General features: G+C 42.0%; 1 protein-coding gene across 4 annotated transcripts; it reads left to right on the top strand.

Annotated features, from left to right (window-relative positions):
- Positions 1-2,971: 2,971 nt before the first annotated feature.
- mfng (MFNG O-fucosylpeptide 3-beta-N-acetylglucosaminyltransferase) lies at positions 2,972-18,309 on the top strand. Of its 4 annotated transcripts, none has more exons than XM_018740878.2 (9): positions 2,972-3,697; positions 4,588-4,979; positions 9,044-9,089; positions 9,562-9,664; positions 10,822-10,975; positions 12,756-12,841; positions 13,060-13,225; positions 15,987-16,072; positions 16,523-18,309. In XM_018740878.2, the coding sequence occupies exons 2-9, from the start codon at positions 4,605-4,607 to the stop codon at positions 16,572-16,574; spliced, it is 1,068 nt and encodes a 355-aa protein (XP_018596394.1). In that variant the 5' UTR covers positions 2,972-3,697; positions 4,588-4,604; the 3' UTR covers positions 16,575-18,309. The 4 variants fall into 4 exon arrangements, with proteins under 4 accessions (XP_018596394.1, XP_018596395.1, XP_029102763.1 ...); XM_018740879.2 differs by having other exon boundaries at positions 4,573-4,979; XM_029246930.1 differs by lacking the exons at positions 2,972-3,697; positions 9,044-9,089 and having other exon boundaries at positions 4,848-4,979.
- Positions 18,310-20,220: the final 1,911 nt, after the last annotated feature.

Genomic DNA, 20,220 nt, shown 5'->3' with positions numbered 1-20,220 from the left:
TTTCAGTGTAATTGTTTTGTATTTTCCTGTACATCTTGTCTATTGACACACACATTTTCTGAACCGCTTGTCCCATACGGGGTCACGGGTAACCGGAGCCTAACCCGGCAACACAGGGCGTAAGGCCGGAGGGGGAGGGGACACACCCAGGACGGGACGCCAGTCCGTCGCAAGGCACCCCAAGCGGGACTCGAACCCCAGACCCACCGGAGAGCAGGACTGTGGTTCAACCCACTGCGCCACCGCACCCCCGCTTGTCTATTGACATTCATTGTGAAAATATTTTAGTGTCAAAATTTGGTTTCAACGCTGCCTTCTTTCCCAAATGCATAACAAAGGAGAAATAAAGCAACTAATTCTGAGGACTATTTGTGTCAGGCCACTAAGTCAGATTTACTGTAATTATGCTCCTAGCTGCCTAACTGCCTACTGAAATGCAATCATCCAAAGGACACGCTTGTCACCTATATCACATATCTTGTCAAAAAACACTATCACTGACAAACATAATCTTATAATATAGAAATGTCTTTCTTCAGCCAGATGTGTGTAATACAAAGAATCTGAATGTGTAAAAGCACCAGTGTTTTGCTTTGCAGTTGTTCAGGTTTGTGTTCTGTCTAAGTAAAAACTGTATCGTACCAAATGTTGGTTCTCTGAGACAGCAGGAGAAGGAAAAACAGTCTGGTAGCACAGCAAGTAGCACTGCTGTCTTACAGCACCTGGGTGGTGTTGATAGGCCTTGGGTACAATCTCCACTCAGTCTGTGTGGAGTTTGCATGTTTGCTCCGTGTCTGTGTTGGTTTCCTCCCATAGTCGGAAAACATGCTGTTCAGGTTCTTTCCATAGTGTGTGTGAAACAGAGAGTGTGTATTTCACTGATGTATGGATGAGTGACCCATTGTAAGTAGTGTATCTAGCAGTGTAAGTCATATTGGTGAATAAGGTGTGTAGGCTGATAACACTAGAGTTCCCTGGAAGTTGCTTTGAAGAAAAGTGTCTGATAAATACATAAAATGTAAAACTCTCCATCACACAGCACATTTTTACTTTAGCATAGAGTGTGTTTATGATATAAAAGATATTTATCGTGCTTATTGCTTGACGGCTGAATTGCATTGTTTAAATATTTTAAACAACATGCAATACATTTAATGCTGTTGTTTTTTAATTGCAGATATTGAGAAACAGGAGAAGTAAGTATGCATAGATCTAGAATAGTTTGTTTTAAAGTAACTATTTCCAGAACAGGGTGTGTGGTGGTGCAGCGGGCTTGACCAGGTCTTGCTCTCTGGTGGGTCTGGGGTTCGAGTCCTGCTTAAGGTGCTTTGTAATGGACTGGTGTCCTATCCTGGGTGTGTCCCTTCCCCCTCCAGCCTTGCACCCTATGTTGCTAGGTTAGGCTTTGGCTTGCTACAACCCTGCTCAGGACAAGCTGTTTTAGACAGAGTGTGTGATTTCTGGAACAGCTTGTTTTCTGAAACAGTTATGTTAAAGAAAATGCACTTATAATATGAAGTTTGCTGGTATGAATCCCATTCACTCTACTGCTCCATTACCCTTGAGCAAGCTACTTAACTCTGCCTTGCTCAAATGAAAATACCAACAAACTAACCAATTTAAAGAACCGCTTGTCCCAAGCAGGGTCGCAGTGAGCCACAGCCTATCCCAGAAACACAGGGAACAAGGTTGAGGAGGGAGGGGGATGCCAGTACATCACAGAGCACCTCAAGCAGGATGCAAACCCTGGACCATACGCCAGGCACTGGCCAAACCTGCCATGCCACCATGCTCTTGGTGCAGATTAGGTTCAAACACAAAAGACTGACAAAATCAGGTTTTTAACTTTTTGTTCAAAATAGGGACAAATGTCCTCAGCATTTTTTTTTTTTTTTTTAAAAAAAAGGCCTTTTCAGGTAGGCCATAAACCAACCCAGGGTCTTTCCTAGATAGGGTGTGCCCAGGTGTCTCTGATATACCTGAGGGACTGCATCGGGGAGGTGGGTAAGGCAAAAAAGGAGGCAGCTGGTAAGTAGGACTTGCAGAAGAATGGAAGTAATTTGAGACAGCTGAGAAAGAGCAAATGAGTAAAGGTTGCAGTTGAGGTTACTTTCCATGCTGTTAATTGTATCAGTCTCCCCACAATACCAAATACAACAGGGTATGATAAAGTAGAAGGATTCATTTTGTTATATGTGCATTATGTATTAATGGTATATTGATACAGTATATCAACAGCAGAGATATTGTTATATTGAGAAGTAAGTCAAATGTTAACAGTTTAAAAGTGATTATATTGTGTAATAAGTTACACTTTTCTTTTTTAAAATGAACATTTCTCTATGACCAAACGTTTGGATTTCTCCATGTTTTTGTAAATTTAATTTAAAAAATTGCTAGATTTTTATATTCATAACATCATCTTTTCAAAACACTATCCAATGATTTTTATAGAACAATTTCAAATTGTTCTAGCAGCTGAATAGTTTACTGGAAAACATAAGTTGCTTGCTGCTCTTAAGACTTAAAAGTAGCAAAATGGGTGTTTTTAATTTTTTTTTTTTTTTTTTTCTGAAACATCATGCAACGTGCAGACATATGGTGTCCGAAAGGAAGGTACACCGTTCTTTCGAGGTTTTACAGAAACGTAGTACTGGAACACTTTGAATGCACAAAATAATAGTTTATTAAGAACAGCAGCTCGTGTCCCATTTTTCTCTGTGGAACCTTTTTGCTCCCGCGTTACACCAGTGCAGCCTATAACAAATTCCAGCTTCAATCACAAATTGACCAATGACAATTAAGCAACCTTTGTCAACTTACACCCTACAGGCTGGCAGGAACCTTTCTTTTACAAAACTCTAAACGAACTCTTGTCGTAAAACACCACAGCCATCAACCATCGTGATATAGAATCAGAATGGCTGAATAACTCAGCAATTTCGAGTTTTTCAACATTTAATGCTGCAGCTTCAGGACAACATTTTCTTGAGTTTAAATGCATCATGTCTGTGTACAAGATTTTTTTATTATAGTTTTTAACACAAAATGTTATGAATCTGTATATAGAAGTATTCATAAATACAATTACTATTCGCCGCTGTACGCCTCTGGGTTTCCTGGAGCAGCTGCCGCGAAGAACATGCGCGTTTAGTTTCCTGTCACTGACGGCTTCCCCTCCAGCACCGACCGAGCGTTAGAATCACCACCACGGTGGAGATGTGAGCAACTACCCGGGATCTACGATTCACTCATAAACACGTGATGATGGAGCCTTTTGGATACACAGATTTCAGCGGTCCTCTCACCACTTTCGTACCGGCCGGGGTTTCAGTGTAGATTTTGACTAGATGTTCAATTTTTCTCCGTCGTCTTCGCCATAATTTACGTACTGCAACGTTTAACCTGGTATTCAACACGTACTGCGTCTCAGTCCGGAGCTCAGATGCGGATCTTGGAGTGCAGACAGGTGCTGAGGTGGGATACTTCTCCTGAGGATCCATCCATCGGAGAGTCTGAGGCGAACATCTCTGCTTTGGACCACACTGAGTGAGTGGACGGATGGCCACTTAGTTTCTCCAGATCAACTGTGCTCAGCTAAACTCAGTTTAATTCAGATCAGATCAGCGCAATTGCACAAAACCTGACCCGACCGCTCAGTCCAACAGTCAGCTCAACCCACCAAAAGAACCGAGAGGTAGGACTGTCATCGAACGCTCTTTCTTTGATGGATGCCGTAGTGACTATTAGAGATGTATTTGTAACATACACACACACACACAAAACTTTAAAACTTGACAACAGTTCAAATTTAATGCTGCGAATTATGGGTCGGAATGAATATGCATTCATTTATACTGTAAGTTAACGACCGCAATTTTGAGCGGGAAACCTGTGTTTATTGAATGAAAGTAGTTGCATTATCATATTATCGGGAAAAATTTCGAAACGTGCAGCCACTGGAGACTTACGGGCAAGATAAAGCGATGACCGTGTTTGGGAGTGAAAAAGCCTGGGGTGTTAAGCAGGCTGGCTGGGAAGGCTGACTTGAGGTACACATCATGTCCTTGAGAAAAGTGGTATTCGGGCCGAGAGCATCATTTCTCTGTGTGCCTGTGTTCTAATAAAACGTTCGTCAAGAATCCTGCTTGTGCCTTTCGTCCCATACAAACCCAGAGCGCTGAGTACCACAGTATTGATATAAAAAGAGGTATTACGAAATGAGTACGCGTTAGTCTTGAAAATACTCCAAACTAAAAGGAAAATAATTTCGTATTGGAAACATGATATTTAAAAATTGTGTACTGCACTCCATTGCTGGAAATACTTTGTTGAGGCAGAGAAGTAAACAAATCAGATAATCTACAGTAAATATAGTCTATGCCTGATGATATCTGATGGTCTCCCATAATATTCTGAACTTCAAAACACAGCTGTTTAACATGTCATGGTGCAAAGGTGAGATGAGAATGTGAAAGGAGTTTTCTGCAGGCTTTGGTGATATTCAGGTATGTATTTGACAGAAGGACAAAACATCTCAAACTCAGGACTTAGAAATTTGTCTCTAATCAGATGGATCATGTTTAGATCTTGATGAACTCGGGATGTCTACGAGGAAAGTGCTGCAGACTCTTTCTGGAGCCACTCTGACTTTTTTCATAATTGTGCTGGTGGATTTACAACTGCGCACTTGGAAACCCCGGGGTCCCAATGCTTCCTCATACCTCGGGGACTTTGAGCATCACCACCCAGTAAAAGGGAGTAAGGAGCTGCTCCACCGTCTGGGAGATTCTGTGCCCCCAGCAACGGGCATCTCTCAGCTGAACCCAAAGTATGATCTAGGAAAAACATTACGGAGGACCAAGATTGCTCAACTGCAGCCGGAAGATATCTTTATTGCAGTCAAGACCACTGGCAGGTTCCACAGCTCTCGTCTGGCTTTGCTGCTGGACACGTGGATATCCAGGACCAAGGAACATGTAAGCACTCTTCACTCATATCTGAAAACAATACAGTACCTTAGAGCTTAATAATCAGAAATGTGCAGTAGTGCTCTCAGTTCTTTGTGAAAACCATGTTGAAATTCAGTGAAAAGTTATGATATAGTTGTCAAGAAGCCACTTCAAAGTGTCATATTTAGGCGTCACACAGTTATAAAGTTGGAAATTTCATGCAAGGAATTCAGTTGAAGTATTGGTTAATGGAAATCCCAGGGCCTACTCAGAGGTTTGAGCCAACAACCACCAAGGTTTTCAAACTGATCCAGTGACAGGGTTTCTGTTTCCTAGGGTAGTACACCATGATTATATCCAGTTAAGGGTTTATGTGTACAAAACTGAATAAAGACTAATGTGTCATTACATTATACCTCAGGCCCAGTATTAGACTGGTTGGTGTTACAGATTATTTAAGAAATTCTGCATTTCAGTTAAGGGGGGTGCGGTGGCCCAGTGGCGCGGTGGGTTGCACTGGGTCCTCCTCTCCGGTGGGTCTGGGGTTTGAGTCCCACTTAGGGCGCCTTGCGACGGACTGGCGTCCCGTTCTGGGTGTGTCCCCCCCCCCCCCCTCTTCCAGCCTTACGCCCTGTGTTGCCAGGTTAGGCTCTGGCTCCCCGTGACCCTGTATGGGACGAGCGGTTTAGACAGAGTGTATGCGTGCGTGTGCATGCATGTGCATTTCACTGACTCCATACATATTCAAGTTTAAAGAGAAGAGCATAATATGTCCCAATGTTGGGTGTAGTCACTTTGTCACTGAGCAAACAGAATCTAATGCACAGGAACAGATTTTGACACAGTATGGGGTCAGAAGAAAGCAAGCTCATATAAAATTGTGATCCTGGTGTTGATATTAATCTACAAGATCTTTTCACATGCAACTCAGCAGCACGCCATGTCAGCATGACAAGCGGCTATGGCTCCGTCACTGTTGGCTTCCTCAGTGGCACTGCAGACAGAGAGAGGCTGTTTTAATGTTGTTGCGGTGTTACTTTGGTGGGCGGAAGAGCTGAGGAGCTGTGCTGGTTACTTCCTGTTGTCACTGCTCGTAATGTTTCAAACTGATGCAGCCCTTCCTCTTTCTCTACTTTTGTTCTGAGTCATAATCTGTGATGTGCAGCTCGGGAAGGTCTGGCTACCATGGTATGGTCTTGTTAGTCGACACCATGCACACGACCCTGGGGCCAAGTCGGTCCTAATTCTCCTCCTTACAGACTGTGGACTGTGGATTTTTCCACAGCAATGATGCTTTGAGAGGAGTTTCTGAGTTACCTTAAAATGAAGTGGCTTTTAGGGTTGTAAAATCTTTCTTTTGCTTTAATTTGGCACATATGCAGATTGACTGACCTTGTTGAGCCTCGGTTCAAGTACAGTGTTAAAATTATGCTTTTTTCCTTTGCAAGATTTATTTAACCTTGCATTTTATACCCATGTATTTGTTTTGGACATGCAGAAACATTCAGTTTTCAGAGACACAGTGCTAGCAATGTTGAGTAGCGCTGTCATCACTGAGTTTCAGGCCTTTTACCCATGGTGGTGATTTTTCATATTGCTTCCAATCTCTGCTCTTGCAGACTTATGTGATGCTGTTTTAGGGCAGCAGGAAGTTACCTCTGTGGGCTGCATTTTGCAAACAATGACAAAGCGGAAACTGCTCAGAAAGAGGAAGCTTACAGCTAATTCTCAAACAAAAGAGAGAGGCTACACCCACAAAACACCCTTCAATTCTTGGCTACCCACTTCCCAAGCCTACAGAGTCCTCTATCCCAGGATTTGCTTTTTTGGCTTTAGTCTGTTTAATAATAAATAACCAAACCTTTTCTGAAATATTTTTTGGTGTAATACCTATCTATCATCAACAAGCGCTTGTCCCGAGTGGGGTTGCAGCAAGCTGGAGCCTTGCCCGGCAGCGCAGGGCTGAGGGGGGAGGGGGGCACACCCAGGATGGATGCCAGTCCATTGCAAGGCACCCCAAGTTCGGCTGAACCTCAGACCTGCCACACAGTAGGCACTTGCTGAACCCCCCGTTTATCTATCTATCTGTGAATTAAACAGAATAGCACTGAATGACAGAAACGGTACACTGAGAAACTGCAAATATGTTTACATACATCATCATGCAGTACAAGAACACTCAATTAGAACTAAGAATTTTTAAAAAGTTATTCAGTTATTCCGGTATCCAAAAATTTCAGAAATTGTGTAACTTGTCATGCAGATAAAATATCAAATTTCTCTAGAAGAAGTTTATCTTAAATTTTATGTAAAAATGTATTTTTAACCTGACAAATCTGAGAAATTCCAAATATTTAAAATTTCAGTTCATTTATTATTCTTTATATACAAAAGGTGAAGCACGGAGGTTCTCGGTTCTGGCTCCATTGTGGTGGAATGACCTCCCCCTCTCGCTCAGAACTACTGAATCTTTGTCCACATTTAAAAAGAGTCTTAAAACTCATCTCTTCCAGTCTCACTTCTCCCATGATCTTTTAAGTTCATGTAAGATATAATTGTTCGTGATCATGCTCAGATCAATCCTTTACAGAGCCACTCCTGCAATGTAACCTAAATGGTTATATGCATGTCCAAAAAAAAAAAAAGAACTACTAGGAAGGTGATTGGGAATCTGCGATACTCTGGTAAAGTTTTTTGGGGCCACTTGTGTGATGAACGTCTGCATATGGTGAAGAAAACAAACTAAGTGTACTTAAGAATCACATATCTGTAGCTATGTCTCTTTCTCCTAAGTTAATGCGCAGATTGTATTTTCTGTGGGGTGTACGTTGCTTTGGAGAAAAGCGTCTGCTAAATGAATAAATGTAAATATACCTCAGTTTAGCTCTCAAAGGTAATATGGTTAGGTCTGTATGATTATCTACCTGAAATTATGTATCCATTTATATGAATACATCAGCTGACGGTAAGTACCTTGTTAAAGGGTACCATAATTATTACTCACCAAAAACAGATCTTGCTTGTTTCTGTTTCTCAGCTTGGTTTATTGTGGGTAACTGACTGCTTTAGTTTTCAGCAAAATGTATAAATGTTGTTGGCCTGTGATTACAATGATCCTTGCAGAATCAGTTTACTCTCCTTAATGAATGCAAATTAATTTGATGGGAACCACATGGGGCTTTCATGTGCGTCTACGAAATGGTCCACAGAAATGAGTATGTTTGTGTCAGGTGGGAGTGATATTGATGTATGTTGTGTAATTAGCTGTCCTTTTACTGATCTGAAGAACTTGGACTTAAAGACACTCCAAGGCTGCCAGCATGATGGGGGGATTTATGGTGTAAGAATCAGAAAGTGAAAACTGTACCCATGTCGTACCTCTTGGTGACAAACCGTAGTACAAGTAAAAATTAATTGAACTTTATGTGAAATACTAACGGTGTTTATAAATATAGCAAGCTTAATGAGGACAGGGAAGCAATAGGGAAGATCACTTATCATTATGATGGGAATTCCTGGCTTAAGGATGTTGCCACTGTTAAGTGGATGCTTAAAAGTGGTGTCAGGATGGACAAATGATGGCTTGGCTGACAGCAGAAAGACAAAATTACTGAAATTATAACATTTATATTGCATTCATTCATACATTTGGCTAATACTTTTTTTTTTTTTAACCAAAGTAAGCCATGTAAGATACCCAATGGGAAAAATACTAGAAGTATTTTTTCTTGGAGTATTTTTTAGGCTAAGTACCGTATTCAAGAGCACTATAGCAACAGGTGGGATTGAAACATGTAACCTTCGGAGCCAATTGTGGCTGCTTTAAGCGCTACAAATCTAAGTTTTAATGCTTTGACTATGTGTGACATAGTGCTCACAGCAGGGGGAGCCCGTAGATTGCCTTTAATAAGAAGAAGGTTCCCTCCTGCCTCATATTTCATCTGAGCACACAGTACCTGCTGCTTTGCACTGAGATTTACAGAAACCAGGTTCAAGGAACTCAGAGATCACAGCTCAAGATTCAAGTCTGCTTACAAGAAAACAGTACCGAGTGTATTCCTAATCTAATCTCTTTTTTCTTGTTGCCACAGACCTACATCTTCACTGACACTAAGGAAGAGGACTATGTCTTAAAAGGTGCAATAAAAGTTACATAAAAACAAAAACCTGTAGAGGATTTGAAATCCCCTATCTGTCAGGGTCCTTGAAAAAGTATATGTATTTGTGTGTTTATGCTTGTCCAGCTTTCGTTTGATCAAATCCCTATTTGATGTTTGTGGGCAGCAATGGATGCACTTTGGAGACTGTGAAGGTCAGAGATGATAAAACTGGCTCTGTCACAATTCACTATAGACTCGCATACCTTTGAATCTCCAAATTTTGATTTATATGTTTACTGAAGCCGCTCAAGTGTGTTTTTTTTTTTTTTTTTTTTAAAGGGTTCAGTAATTATTCACATACACAGCCTTTTGTCCAGACCAGTGAGCTACCTGCTGCCACAAGGTTAATGTCATGATATGCCTGATAAACACAAGGAAGTTGACTATATGGGATATGGTGTATGTTGACTTTTTGTCAGGTACATTTCTCACCCTCTGTCTACATGCAGGCTTCAACATTGTGCTCACCAACTGCTCCCCTGAGCACAGTCACCAGGCGCTGTCCTGCAAGATGTCGGCAGAGTACAACACTTTCATGGCCTCCGACAAAAAGTGAGCACCCTCATCACCCTCCTTACCCCTCCTACCCCGTTTTTCTCAGTCCAGTCTGCCAGATTCTCCATCTGATGGACTGTAGATTGAAACTGTCACATGTCAGGATGTGTTCTTTTAACTGGGTGAACCAAGCCTGGCAACTGGAAATTGAATTTCGTTGAGTACTCTTTTTTGGCTTAACAAAGGAAAAAGAAATACAAAATTAATGCAAAACAAAAAATATCTGCTTAAACCATACACTGACAGTTGCAGGTGTCAGAACACCACAAGTATGCTGCTGCATCCCTTTTTCTTGCTTTGGTTGTGCTAAGTTGGTGGTCTTTAAGTAGTAGTCTTCCCTTAAAGTATCCACCTACTGGTGCATGGATGTAGAGTTGTGGCTCTTGAACCCAATCCTGCCAGCACTTCTAGAGGATAGGGGTAAATGAGATGAGTTTGACTCATGGTGACAACTCTTGTGTTTTCCAAGGTTAGGGAGGATACAGAAGTGGTTTACATTGCTTTCTCCTGCATATGTCTTTGGACTGGATTGTGAGTACGTCCACACAAACAGACACCATGCAAACTCCATTCAGAGTGAGAAGGGGTTAAAGCATAGATCTGAAACTAAATCCCAGGCAATGTGAGGCACCAGAATTACTGACATTCAACCCTAGCAGATGCTATTTCTTGCAAAAATGACTTAAATAAATACTTTAGTGTTAATATTCAAACTATCATTACATCTTCATATGTTGTGGCATGCTGGGGCATGGCAGGTTTTCAGAAAGACTAGGTGGAAAGCAGTCGTGGGTGAGTGACACTTTTGATTCCTTTACACTATAGTACTCAAACACAAATGACAAATAACAAACAGACCTGAAGACAAAACGCATGAAGTCTAAACTGAACTTAGGACACACATCAAGCCTCAGCACCAGCCCTTTCACAAACAAGAACCTCCCTTTGACTATCGAGTCCACACTTTCTCCTTTGTTGGATGAATGGCTGCATCTGGGGCTCATTGTTCCATTAACAATTTGTTCTCTGGTACAGCTGCCAGTGTTGGAGGATTGGTCGTTGTTAAAGGCTAAAGATCTTGGTCATAGGTACAACAGGAGCACTGCTCACACAGGATTTCCTTAACTGCAAATTGTTTGGGTTATGCTGCCCAGGTGGCTGTGCCATGTAGACGATGACAACTATGTGAACCCCAGGGTACTGCTGTCCTTGCTGTCCGCCTTCCCTCCTGACAGTGACATCTATGTGGGCAAGCCCAGCTTGGATCGGCCAATAAGAGCCCACGAACTACTGTCGAACAATAAAACGGTGAGCTTCACAGTCACAACAGATGGCCTTCCTTCTCACCTGTCATTGGTATTAAACTGTCCTTCTCACATCCAGCACTTCTTGAGGGATGGAACGGTTTTGCATGGATCGATTCTGTGATTAGTCTCTAATCACCTATTGATAATTTGTTCTCATCAAGCTTCATGTTTAGAATGCTTGGTGATATACAACTGTGGCTCAGTGCAGGTAGGCTGATTAAGGACTTTGCCAGCTGAAAACATAATGCATGCCTTCCTTTGTCACTTATGAATGCAGCGGCATAGTTGTGCTCTTTTGCCTGTACCATGTCTTTATTTTATTTCATGGTATCTCTCAAAGAAACTTCTGTAGCTGGCAAGGTTTTTATGGTGTGGGTTAGCTAGCCCCATGCCCAATCCTCCTCCTTTCTCAGCTGGGCTTGTGGAGTTGCAGAATGTAACTCTGGCGGAGTTACAGAAACACCAACAAGGAAACTTCATGACATCTCAGCTCTTAGGGATTCCTGGAGAGCCCTTGTTAGCAGCCTATGCCCCAGGAGAGGTGGAAGGCATAAGAAGAAGACCTCTCAAAGAGGTGACAAAATTATGTTGACTAATAGGAGTCATTCCTGCCCACACACAACCTAATGTATGAAACTTCATACATTCAGGTACACACACAAACAAAAACAGGCATATACACACAAATGCCTACATAAGGTTAGGAAAAAGCATATGCACACACACCTATCTGAAGACCACACACATTTTCTCAGATATTCAGGCAAAGCTGCTGTTATGTAGAATGTGATGTCTTTAGCATTTTGAGACTGGTGTGATGTTTGCCTCATGCTGATTAGAATAAGTGGGTGGAATTCTTGGTCTCCAAAGGGGTTTGGCTGAGGGCTGTTTTTGGCTAGTGTGGGGCCTACATGATGGCTCCATTGAAGGACACTTTGAGTTCAGCTAGAAGCTCTCTTCTACAAATGCATTAGCAGATATGTGGGGCAGCAACCACAGGGCACTAGGGTAATGAAGATCAGATCAGTCTTTTCATTCCCATAATCATCCTCGAGCAAGGGGGTGAGATGAGGGAGGAAATTGAAAGAGAGAGACAGCCAAAGACAAAAGGGTGAGAGATAGAGGGACCATCAGGCTATTTTCAGGACCCATAATCATTCCAGACTGTGGAGGAGTGAGAGAAAGAAGGAAGGGGAGGAAGGGTGAGAACACCAGTGTTTAATTCCCTTCATCTTCCCTGAGTGTACAAGTAGAAGGAGAGAAGAGTAAGAAAAGATGAGAGGCTCTTGATAAGTGGTGAGACTGTGAGAGAACAGAGGGGGCCATGGAGAGGACTTCAGTCTGTAAATTCTTACCATCCTCTAAAGACATGCACCAGCATGTGAGTAACTGGAGGGGAGAGAGAGGAGCCTGAGGACACAGAGTGGAGAATAAGAAGGGAGAAGGTGCTAGGGACATCTGTGATTGATATATATGATCTGAAATTATTCTTGGTCTGTAACAAGGACAGTCTGTTATGATGATGTCTGTGTGTGAGTGCAGACCTGACAAGCTTTGTGAATGGTTACCCTGTTGCCATATTTCCCTATATGCAAAGTTCACATTACATTATTGGAATTTATAATGGAGAGGAGTGATATAGCTCCAGAGAAAGGCCAGACCATCAAGGTGTGCTGCGTTTTGGATTTTGATATATATGCAGTATATATATCATATATATAAAATCTACTAAAAATGTTGTATTTTATATTGATTGAACTGTCCCTTTCCCTGTGTCTCAGAGAGAAGTGGAGTTCTGGTTTGCCACAGGAGGGGCGGGGTTCTGTCTCAGTCGGAGGTTGGCACACAAAATGGCACCCTGGGCCAGGTGAGGTGGGAACACTTTAGCCACTAGGGGATGCAATGCACATGTCATTATACTCCATGGCTTAGGCACTTCACCGGAACAACTTGGATAGTATTTACAGAGCTGGATGTTCAGTCAACACCAGGGTAATAGTGTAACACGGCAACAGTTAGTGTGTTTGCTGCTCAGTTCACTTCATGTTGTTCCACATGGCTTTCATTGTTAATGTGTCTTTTTAGCGGTCCTAGGTTTGAGCAGACGTCAGCAGTGATTCGTCTGCCAGATGACTGCACCGTGGGCTTCATTGTGGAGCGTCGCCTGGGCATCCCCATGGTGCACAGTCCCCTGTTCCACTCCCACCTGGAGAACCTGCAGCTGCTTTCACCCAGCCAAATACCTCTACAGGTAGGCAACACTGTTTCTTCTCAGCACATCTGCTCACATCTGCTCTTGGTTTTGGCCATGAATTTATGTTTATTGTGACTTCACTGGTTCATGTATTCACTAATAGAGTCCCCATGATTTTCATACTGGTTCATGTAATTACTCAGTGGTCACCAGTTGGTTCACCTAGTTTACATACTGTTTCACACATTCACTTATTCATTGAGTTACCTCTTCGCTATTCATATTCTTCATGGATTCAACTGGTTCCTCATTGGTTCATCTGTTTACTCATTTTTCACCCTCTCATCCATTGATGTATTTAGTCACTCACAGGTCTCCCAGTTATCTACTGATTCACTAAGATCACTCATTACTTTACCTGCTCATCCTCTGAGCCACCCTTTCACTCATCATTAACATTCATGATGCCCAATCATTCATTCCTACATTCATAAACCTCTCACTTTTATTTGCATATTTTACTTAATTTTTCCTTACTTATGATTCATTTCTGCTCACTCCCTTACATTCATGGCTTGTCCCTGATTCAGTTCAATGCAATCCATTTTTAAAGAGCGCTCTTCTCATGCAGTGACACAGAGCGCTTTAACACAGGCATAAGGCAAGAAAAAGCAATACATCAGATAGAGAAACAAAGACGACAGTTGACTACCGACTATTGTAATATAATGATTTTATAAAGCTATAAGTATGCCTACTGGTCACGGAATAAAGGAACAAAAACTCCCAGCCGAAAATCGAGGGAGAAACAAACCTCTGGGGGTCCAAGGGGCAGTGACTTCCCACCCCTCCTGGGCATTCTACATTAAATAAGACTTCTCAGCCAGTTTACAATTGATATTGGTATTGTTGCTGTGTGGTAGCTTGAATTCCTAGCGGAACATGGTACGTCTCGTCCATCATGGCAGTTGGTCGTCATCTTCAGTCGGCATGGAGTGCGTCTGTGACCACCGGCCAGCCTCTTCAGGTCTTATGTAGGGAGACAATGCTCAACAAGAAGAAATGGTTAGTAAATTGTAACTTAAACAAGTAAATTCAATTTGCATTGGTATAGAGGTGTGAAAAACAAACACAGCCAAATGGAATTGCATTTTGAGGTGGAATGCCTGAGTAAACATGTAAGTGTTTAGTCCAGATTTGAAGACTGAGACAGACGGAGCACTTCTGACAGTAAATGATAGACTTTTCCACAGTTTAGGTGCTATATAACTAAAGGCGCGAGCTCCTTCTGAGGTCTTATTGATCACAGATACTGTAAGGTAACCTGCATCTAATGAATGAAGATATTGTCCTGGGATATAAGAATCAATAATCTCACAAAAGCAAGCTGGAGCAATGCCATGTACTGTCTTATAGGTCAAAAGTAGGATTTTATAATCGACTCTAAACGTGACTGGGAGCCAATGTAACAATTTAGTATCATTGGTTCATGGCTGCATTTCATCACCATATTTATTCAATCTGTATGCTGAAACCATATTTCGAAAAGGCTACCTTAGAAGAAGATAACATTGGAATACGTATAGGTGGAAGACTGATAAACAGTCTGAGGTATGCCGATGACACAATATTGCTGACTGAATCAAAGGAAGACATGGAGCGTTTGTTGAAGAAACTCAGGGAAGAAAGTCGAAGGATGGGATTAGAACTGAACATGAAGAAAACCAAGATCATGTCAACTGATAACATTGATAAATTCGAGCTTGATAGAGAAGAAATTGAGATTGTTTCTAGTGTGAATCTTTTGGGAGCACTTGTAAACACTGATTCGACCAGCACTCAGGAAATATTATGTTGTTTGGCATTGGGAAATCGACCCTGAAGTCGCTAGACAGAATCTTCAAAAGCAAGGACATCAGACTGCAGACAAGGATAAGGCTAGCTCAGACTCTCGTATTCTCAGTTGTCAAGTATGGTTGTGAAAGTTAGACTATCCATAAATATGACTGAAGAAAAATTGATTTATTTGAAATGTGGTGTTGGAGGACAATTCTGCGTGTGCCATGGACAGCGAGATGAACCAACAAGTCAATCATGGAGGAAATCAAATTGGAAATGCCACTTGAAGCGCAATTGATGAAGATGTGTTTGTCATATTTCGGTCATACGGTTTGAAGGGAAAGATCACTGGAGAAGGATGTCATGATTTTAAAGATCAAGGGTACAAGGCACAAAGGAAGACCACCAATGAGATGGATCGATGCGATTAAAATGATGACAGGGCGGATGCTCGAGGAGCCCATCAGAATAGCACAAAGCCAAGCCCTTTTTAATTCATTGGTCTATCAAGTCACCAAGACTCAAACCCAAGTTGATGGCACATGACAAGCTATATGGTCATACTTCCTAGTTCTAGTGACAATTCTCACAGCAGCATTTTGTACCAACTGTAGCCTGGATACAGTCTGGTATAGGCAACCCGTAATAAAGCATTACAAGAGTGCAGCCTGCTTGAAACAAAAGCGTGAACAAATTCATTTATTTGTGCATACATAGATACATCCTGAGCCACTGACTCATGCACTTGGTTATACATTCATTTATTCAATTATTAATTGAATTGTACCCTTGCTTTCCCAGTAAATCTCCTGGTTGTTCAACTTGATTTGTCATTCATACTGTCAGTAAGCTGGCACAGGCTTATACGCCACACTGCGGGGAGCCACCAATTCTTTGATGAAACTGGTGTTTTGCATATGCGGCAAAATGGTGCTTTGCAGCAGTTGGGTATTTGTTGACAACTTCCCATTGTCCAAAGGTGACCCTCAGCTATGGCCTGTTTGAGAACAAGATGAACAGCGTGGTGCTGAGGGGAACCTTCTCCAGTGAGGATGATCCTTCCAGGTCAGCTCCTTGTCCACCTCCATGTTTATCAGGGACCCTATTGCAGATCCACCAGTTTTAGTCGTATAACCTGGTGACCTGGTGCCTATGACCCCATGTCTGACTTGAGTCACTTATTGCTTCTGTCAATTGTACCCAGACATAATCCTCCTGTGTGGCACAGAATACATTGACCATAGTCAGTTATAGAAAAATGTTCTCTGGAAGACTTATTTTCTATAATGCTCCATCTCAATAATGGTTCCCAACAGTAGCTTTATTAAACTGCAACATTGTTTTCATGCAGCAAATTATTTTCTGTCCACATTGTCAGTTTTACAACAAAGTTTCCTTTCTTCCTGTCATGGCCAAATCATATAAATTTTACAAGAAATAATGCCTTTTCATAATTTTTTCATCATGAAAAATACATTGTAACATATTTGTAATTGCATGTTCTGACCTCTTTAGGTTTAAGACTGTCCACTGTCTCCTGTACCCGCTGACAAACTGGTGTCCCTGACTCCTGCATTCAAAAAATGATCAGAGCTCTTGGAAAGTTACAAAGACATACAAGTTTTAATGGATAGGAAGTGGTTCAAGTGGCCGGTGCCAATGATGTCAGATGTTCCACCCCTTTTAGTATTGGGTCCACGTTGCCAGTTGCTACTCTATTTAGTACTGGCTTTGGTACTGGTGGTGGTATCAGAGGATGGAGACATTGTTTGGCGAATAGAGGAAGCCCTTATCCTATTAACCTCACTAGATCTCCTTGACTTGCAGCTGTCAAGTCACTGGATTTTCTTGACTGCTTTGTGTGGATGGACTTGCATTGGCCTGCAGCTGCTTGAGACTTCCCTTCTAAAGCAATAAAAAAACAAGCAAGAGAACATTGTGCCCATGGTCTGCAGAATTCTTTGACTACGATAGGAACCGTACTGGAGACATAACGATCCTGACTGTCTGCTGACCTGGATGACCGGTCCTGAGCTGCAGGGACGGAGGTTTTTCCTGAGTGGATGTTTGCAATGATTGTAGATACAAGTTTTCTTTGGACTGTGATTAAATGTGGCCTCATTGCACAGATGTTTCCACTGGTTATATGGAGCTATGGGGCGGAGGTCAGCATGTGCAGTGCACTGGTCATTGTCGATCAGTGGATGGAAATTTTTTCTAACTGTTGACTTTAGAGCAGTGAAAGAGGCCAATTTTCAAAAAGTAGCTGCCTACAGGCTTTTTATGAAATGATGGATGATATCTATTCGGTTAATTCATTTCCTCATTTTATACAGAGACACATATTAAATGCAAATATGCATAGTTTATATATAAAGGAATTGAGATTTGTCATAGAAATGTGCCAAAATGACCTATGCTCATCTTCCTGCCCAGAAGCATAATGCAATCTGTCATGAAATTGTGATATGAACACATGTCAAAATTCATGCAACTGCAATATCTGATTGTAGCATTTAATCAGAAGCAAAAGGCATTACAGTACAACTGTGGCTACATATTTCATTTTAAATGATTATATTGTGCTCACGCCTTCTCATGGCATGTATATAATTCCATTGCCAGGGTTGTTGTTATGCCCATCTCATAAAGTATGGAAGAGACTAGAACTGATGCAAGTGCTTTAGGGTCAAGGGAAAAACTGATAAAATGTTTGAAGTTGTAACTATATTTTTGCCTCTTCACTGCCATGAATCCCCTCCATTTTCATTGCAGTGCTCCTCTGCTTTTTCCTGCTCCTTCATTTATCAGTTAAAATTTTACTGTTGCCCTGTTGTTTTGTTTGGAGAAAATGTGTGTTACTCAGGACTGAACAAATGCAGTTTGTTCGAGCTCATGGATATGTAAATGCCGAGTTCAAGGAGTGAGGCCTGATTTCTTTCCATGGTCATCTAGACCTTTATTACTAATGTTAGTGGGTTGGTATGGGGGTGGCAGCAGCTATTAAATTCACTTGAAAGAGCCAACCTACAGACCCATTCTTCCTATTTAATCTTTTTATGTCTCCAGTTTTCTCAGTGCATCTTTTCCTGCATTTTCAAGCTGGACTTGAGGAAGAGTTCAAGTTTCAACCCATTTTGAAGATCATAATGAGACATCAAGGAATAAAGTATAATGACACCCCATATTTCTGCATTGGTGGAATGATTAAATGATTATATTGTGGTTATTGAGGCCATCTGAGATGTGCTTTGAAAGTTACTGTCAGTTTTGTGTCATTGTTATTTGTACAGAAACCACCCCAGCTTGGCCCCAGTGCATCTGCTTATGTGTGTGGGATTCAGATGTTTGTTTGTGGTGGTTAGTCCTGGTTCTTTGGAGCCATTGATGAGATGTGGAATCTTTAGTTCAAGAGGTTTATTGTACTTCTTCCAGATATTACCTTTCTATTCAGAATCATGTCTCACACACTGGTGCCACAGCACACTATTTATGTTCTTTATCAGGGACCCAGAATGGCCTTGGTAAGGTTGGCTCCTGTAGACACACCGGCCCAAAGCTTCACAAGTTCTACCTGAGGTCCTATCCCTATAGCAAAGAGTCCCTCAAAACTTCCAGAACATTTGAAGTACAAGTAAAGAGTATTAGATATAACACTGTTCAATACAAGTGCTAGGTACGAAATATGGAATCAGAAAAGGCAGGTGAAAGGAGAAGAAATATAAGGCAAGGTCTGAGAAAAGACAGAGAGGAGTGATGTAACTAGAAGAACATACAAGGAGCATGAAATCTCACAGTTCTATGTTTATGCAATTCCTACAGCTGGCGGCATGACAATGGATGGAACATCTTGGATGGAGTAAAAGCAGATTGAAATGAGTTTTGACAAAAAAAAAAAAAAAAACCTAAAAATGGAAGGTTCAAGGAATTGGCAGCAGTTAGGTAGAACTTTATAAACCCTGCACCCCCTTGATTATTAACAAATGTGGTTTACATCAACATCTCATTCCACAAAATCCTGCATCCTTAGCCTGTTATAGCAGGTGAATATGTAATATGCAAACAACGCAGAACTCAAAGCCAAACGGGTGTAGCCTGAACTCTGCAGGACCCAAGACACATCCAGGACTGTAACTCATCATGAATCCGTAGCTCCAAAGAGTCTCATGGGTCTGTGCTTGAGCCCTATAAAATACTTTTAAAAGGAACCTGGGGCAGCAGGGATCAGCGGAGCTGTAGGTCGTTTAGTGTCAGCGGTGGTGATGTCGGAATATTGTATTTCAAATGGCTATTTTCTGGTGACTAGTTGGGAAAGAGATGGTGAAACACTGTGTTTGCACTGGTCCCTTATTCCTACCCTTAAATATTAGTAGCTTGGTATTGTATGGTGCTTTGGAAAAAACCAACCAACTAACCAACCAGTATCTACAACTACTTGTCCCAAGGGTGGTCGTGGCAAGCCAGAGCTTACCTGGCAACGCAGGGCGCAAGGCCGAGGGGGGAAGGAACATACCCTGGACAGGATGCTAGTCTGTCACAAGGCACGCCAGGCAGAGCTCGAAACCCAGCCCCAGCACACAGTGGGCACTGGTCAAACCTGCTGTGCCACTGTTCCCCCCACTTTGGGGAAAAAAAGGTCAGCTAAATGAATAACTATAAATGTAAAGGCCATAAGGGGGGGTGTGGTGGCGCAGCGGGTTTGGCCTGTGCCTGCTCTCTAGTGAGTCTGGGCCTAACCCAGCAACACAGGGTGTAAGGCTAAAGGTGGGAAGGGACACGCCTCAGCTGGAATGCTAGTCTGCTACAAGGCATCCCAAACAGGGCTCAAACCCCAGACCCGCCACACAGGGAGCCCCAGCCAAACCTGCTGCACCATCACGCACACCCTTAGAGAGGTATTGTGAAAAGAAATTATACGTAAGCTACTTGTACAGGGTTAGAGGGTCTGCTGGTAGGGAGAATTACAGAGGGATTCAAATGGGATCATTTGCGCCTAAAAGTAAGCTTCTAAAGAAAAGGTGAAAGTAACACCAAGAACCATCAAACCTGACTGATGGTGATGCAGAGGTTACCTTGAATCCCAATGGCTGCAGCTGAAGTCAATTCAAAGAATCACCTTTCCACAGTGCATTCAAATCCTGCACCTCTAAAATGAAAAGGGCTCTATAACATGAAACAATTGTAATGCAATTCTGGTATTTCAGAATACACAC

The sequence above is a fragment of the Scleropages formosus genome, chromosome 20 (genome assembly GCF_900964775.1).
Source record: "Scleropages formosus chromosome 20, fSclFor1.1, whole genome shotgun sequence".
In the NCBI taxonomy this organism is placed as follows: domain Eukaryota; kingdom Metazoa; phylum Chordata; class Actinopteri; order Osteoglossiformes; family Osteoglossidae; genus Scleropages; species Scleropages formosus.
The sequence above is the reverse complement of the archived record's forward strand: the minus strand, read 5'-3'. Positions and strand labels throughout refer to the sequence as shown.

Coding starts and splice junctions, on each gene's coding strand:
- mfng (XM_018740878.2), top strand. CDS start 4,605: ATGTCTACGAGGAAAGTGCTGCAGACTCTTTCTGGAGCCACTCTGACT. Junction 10,976..12,755: donor TACTGTCGAACAATAAAACG/GTGAGCTTCACA, acceptor CCTGTGTCTCAG/AGAGAAGTGGAGTTCTGGTT. Junction 13,226..15,986: donor CCAGCCAAATACCTCTACAG/GTAGGCAACACT, acceptor CATTGTCCAAAG/GTGACCCTCAGCTATGGCCT.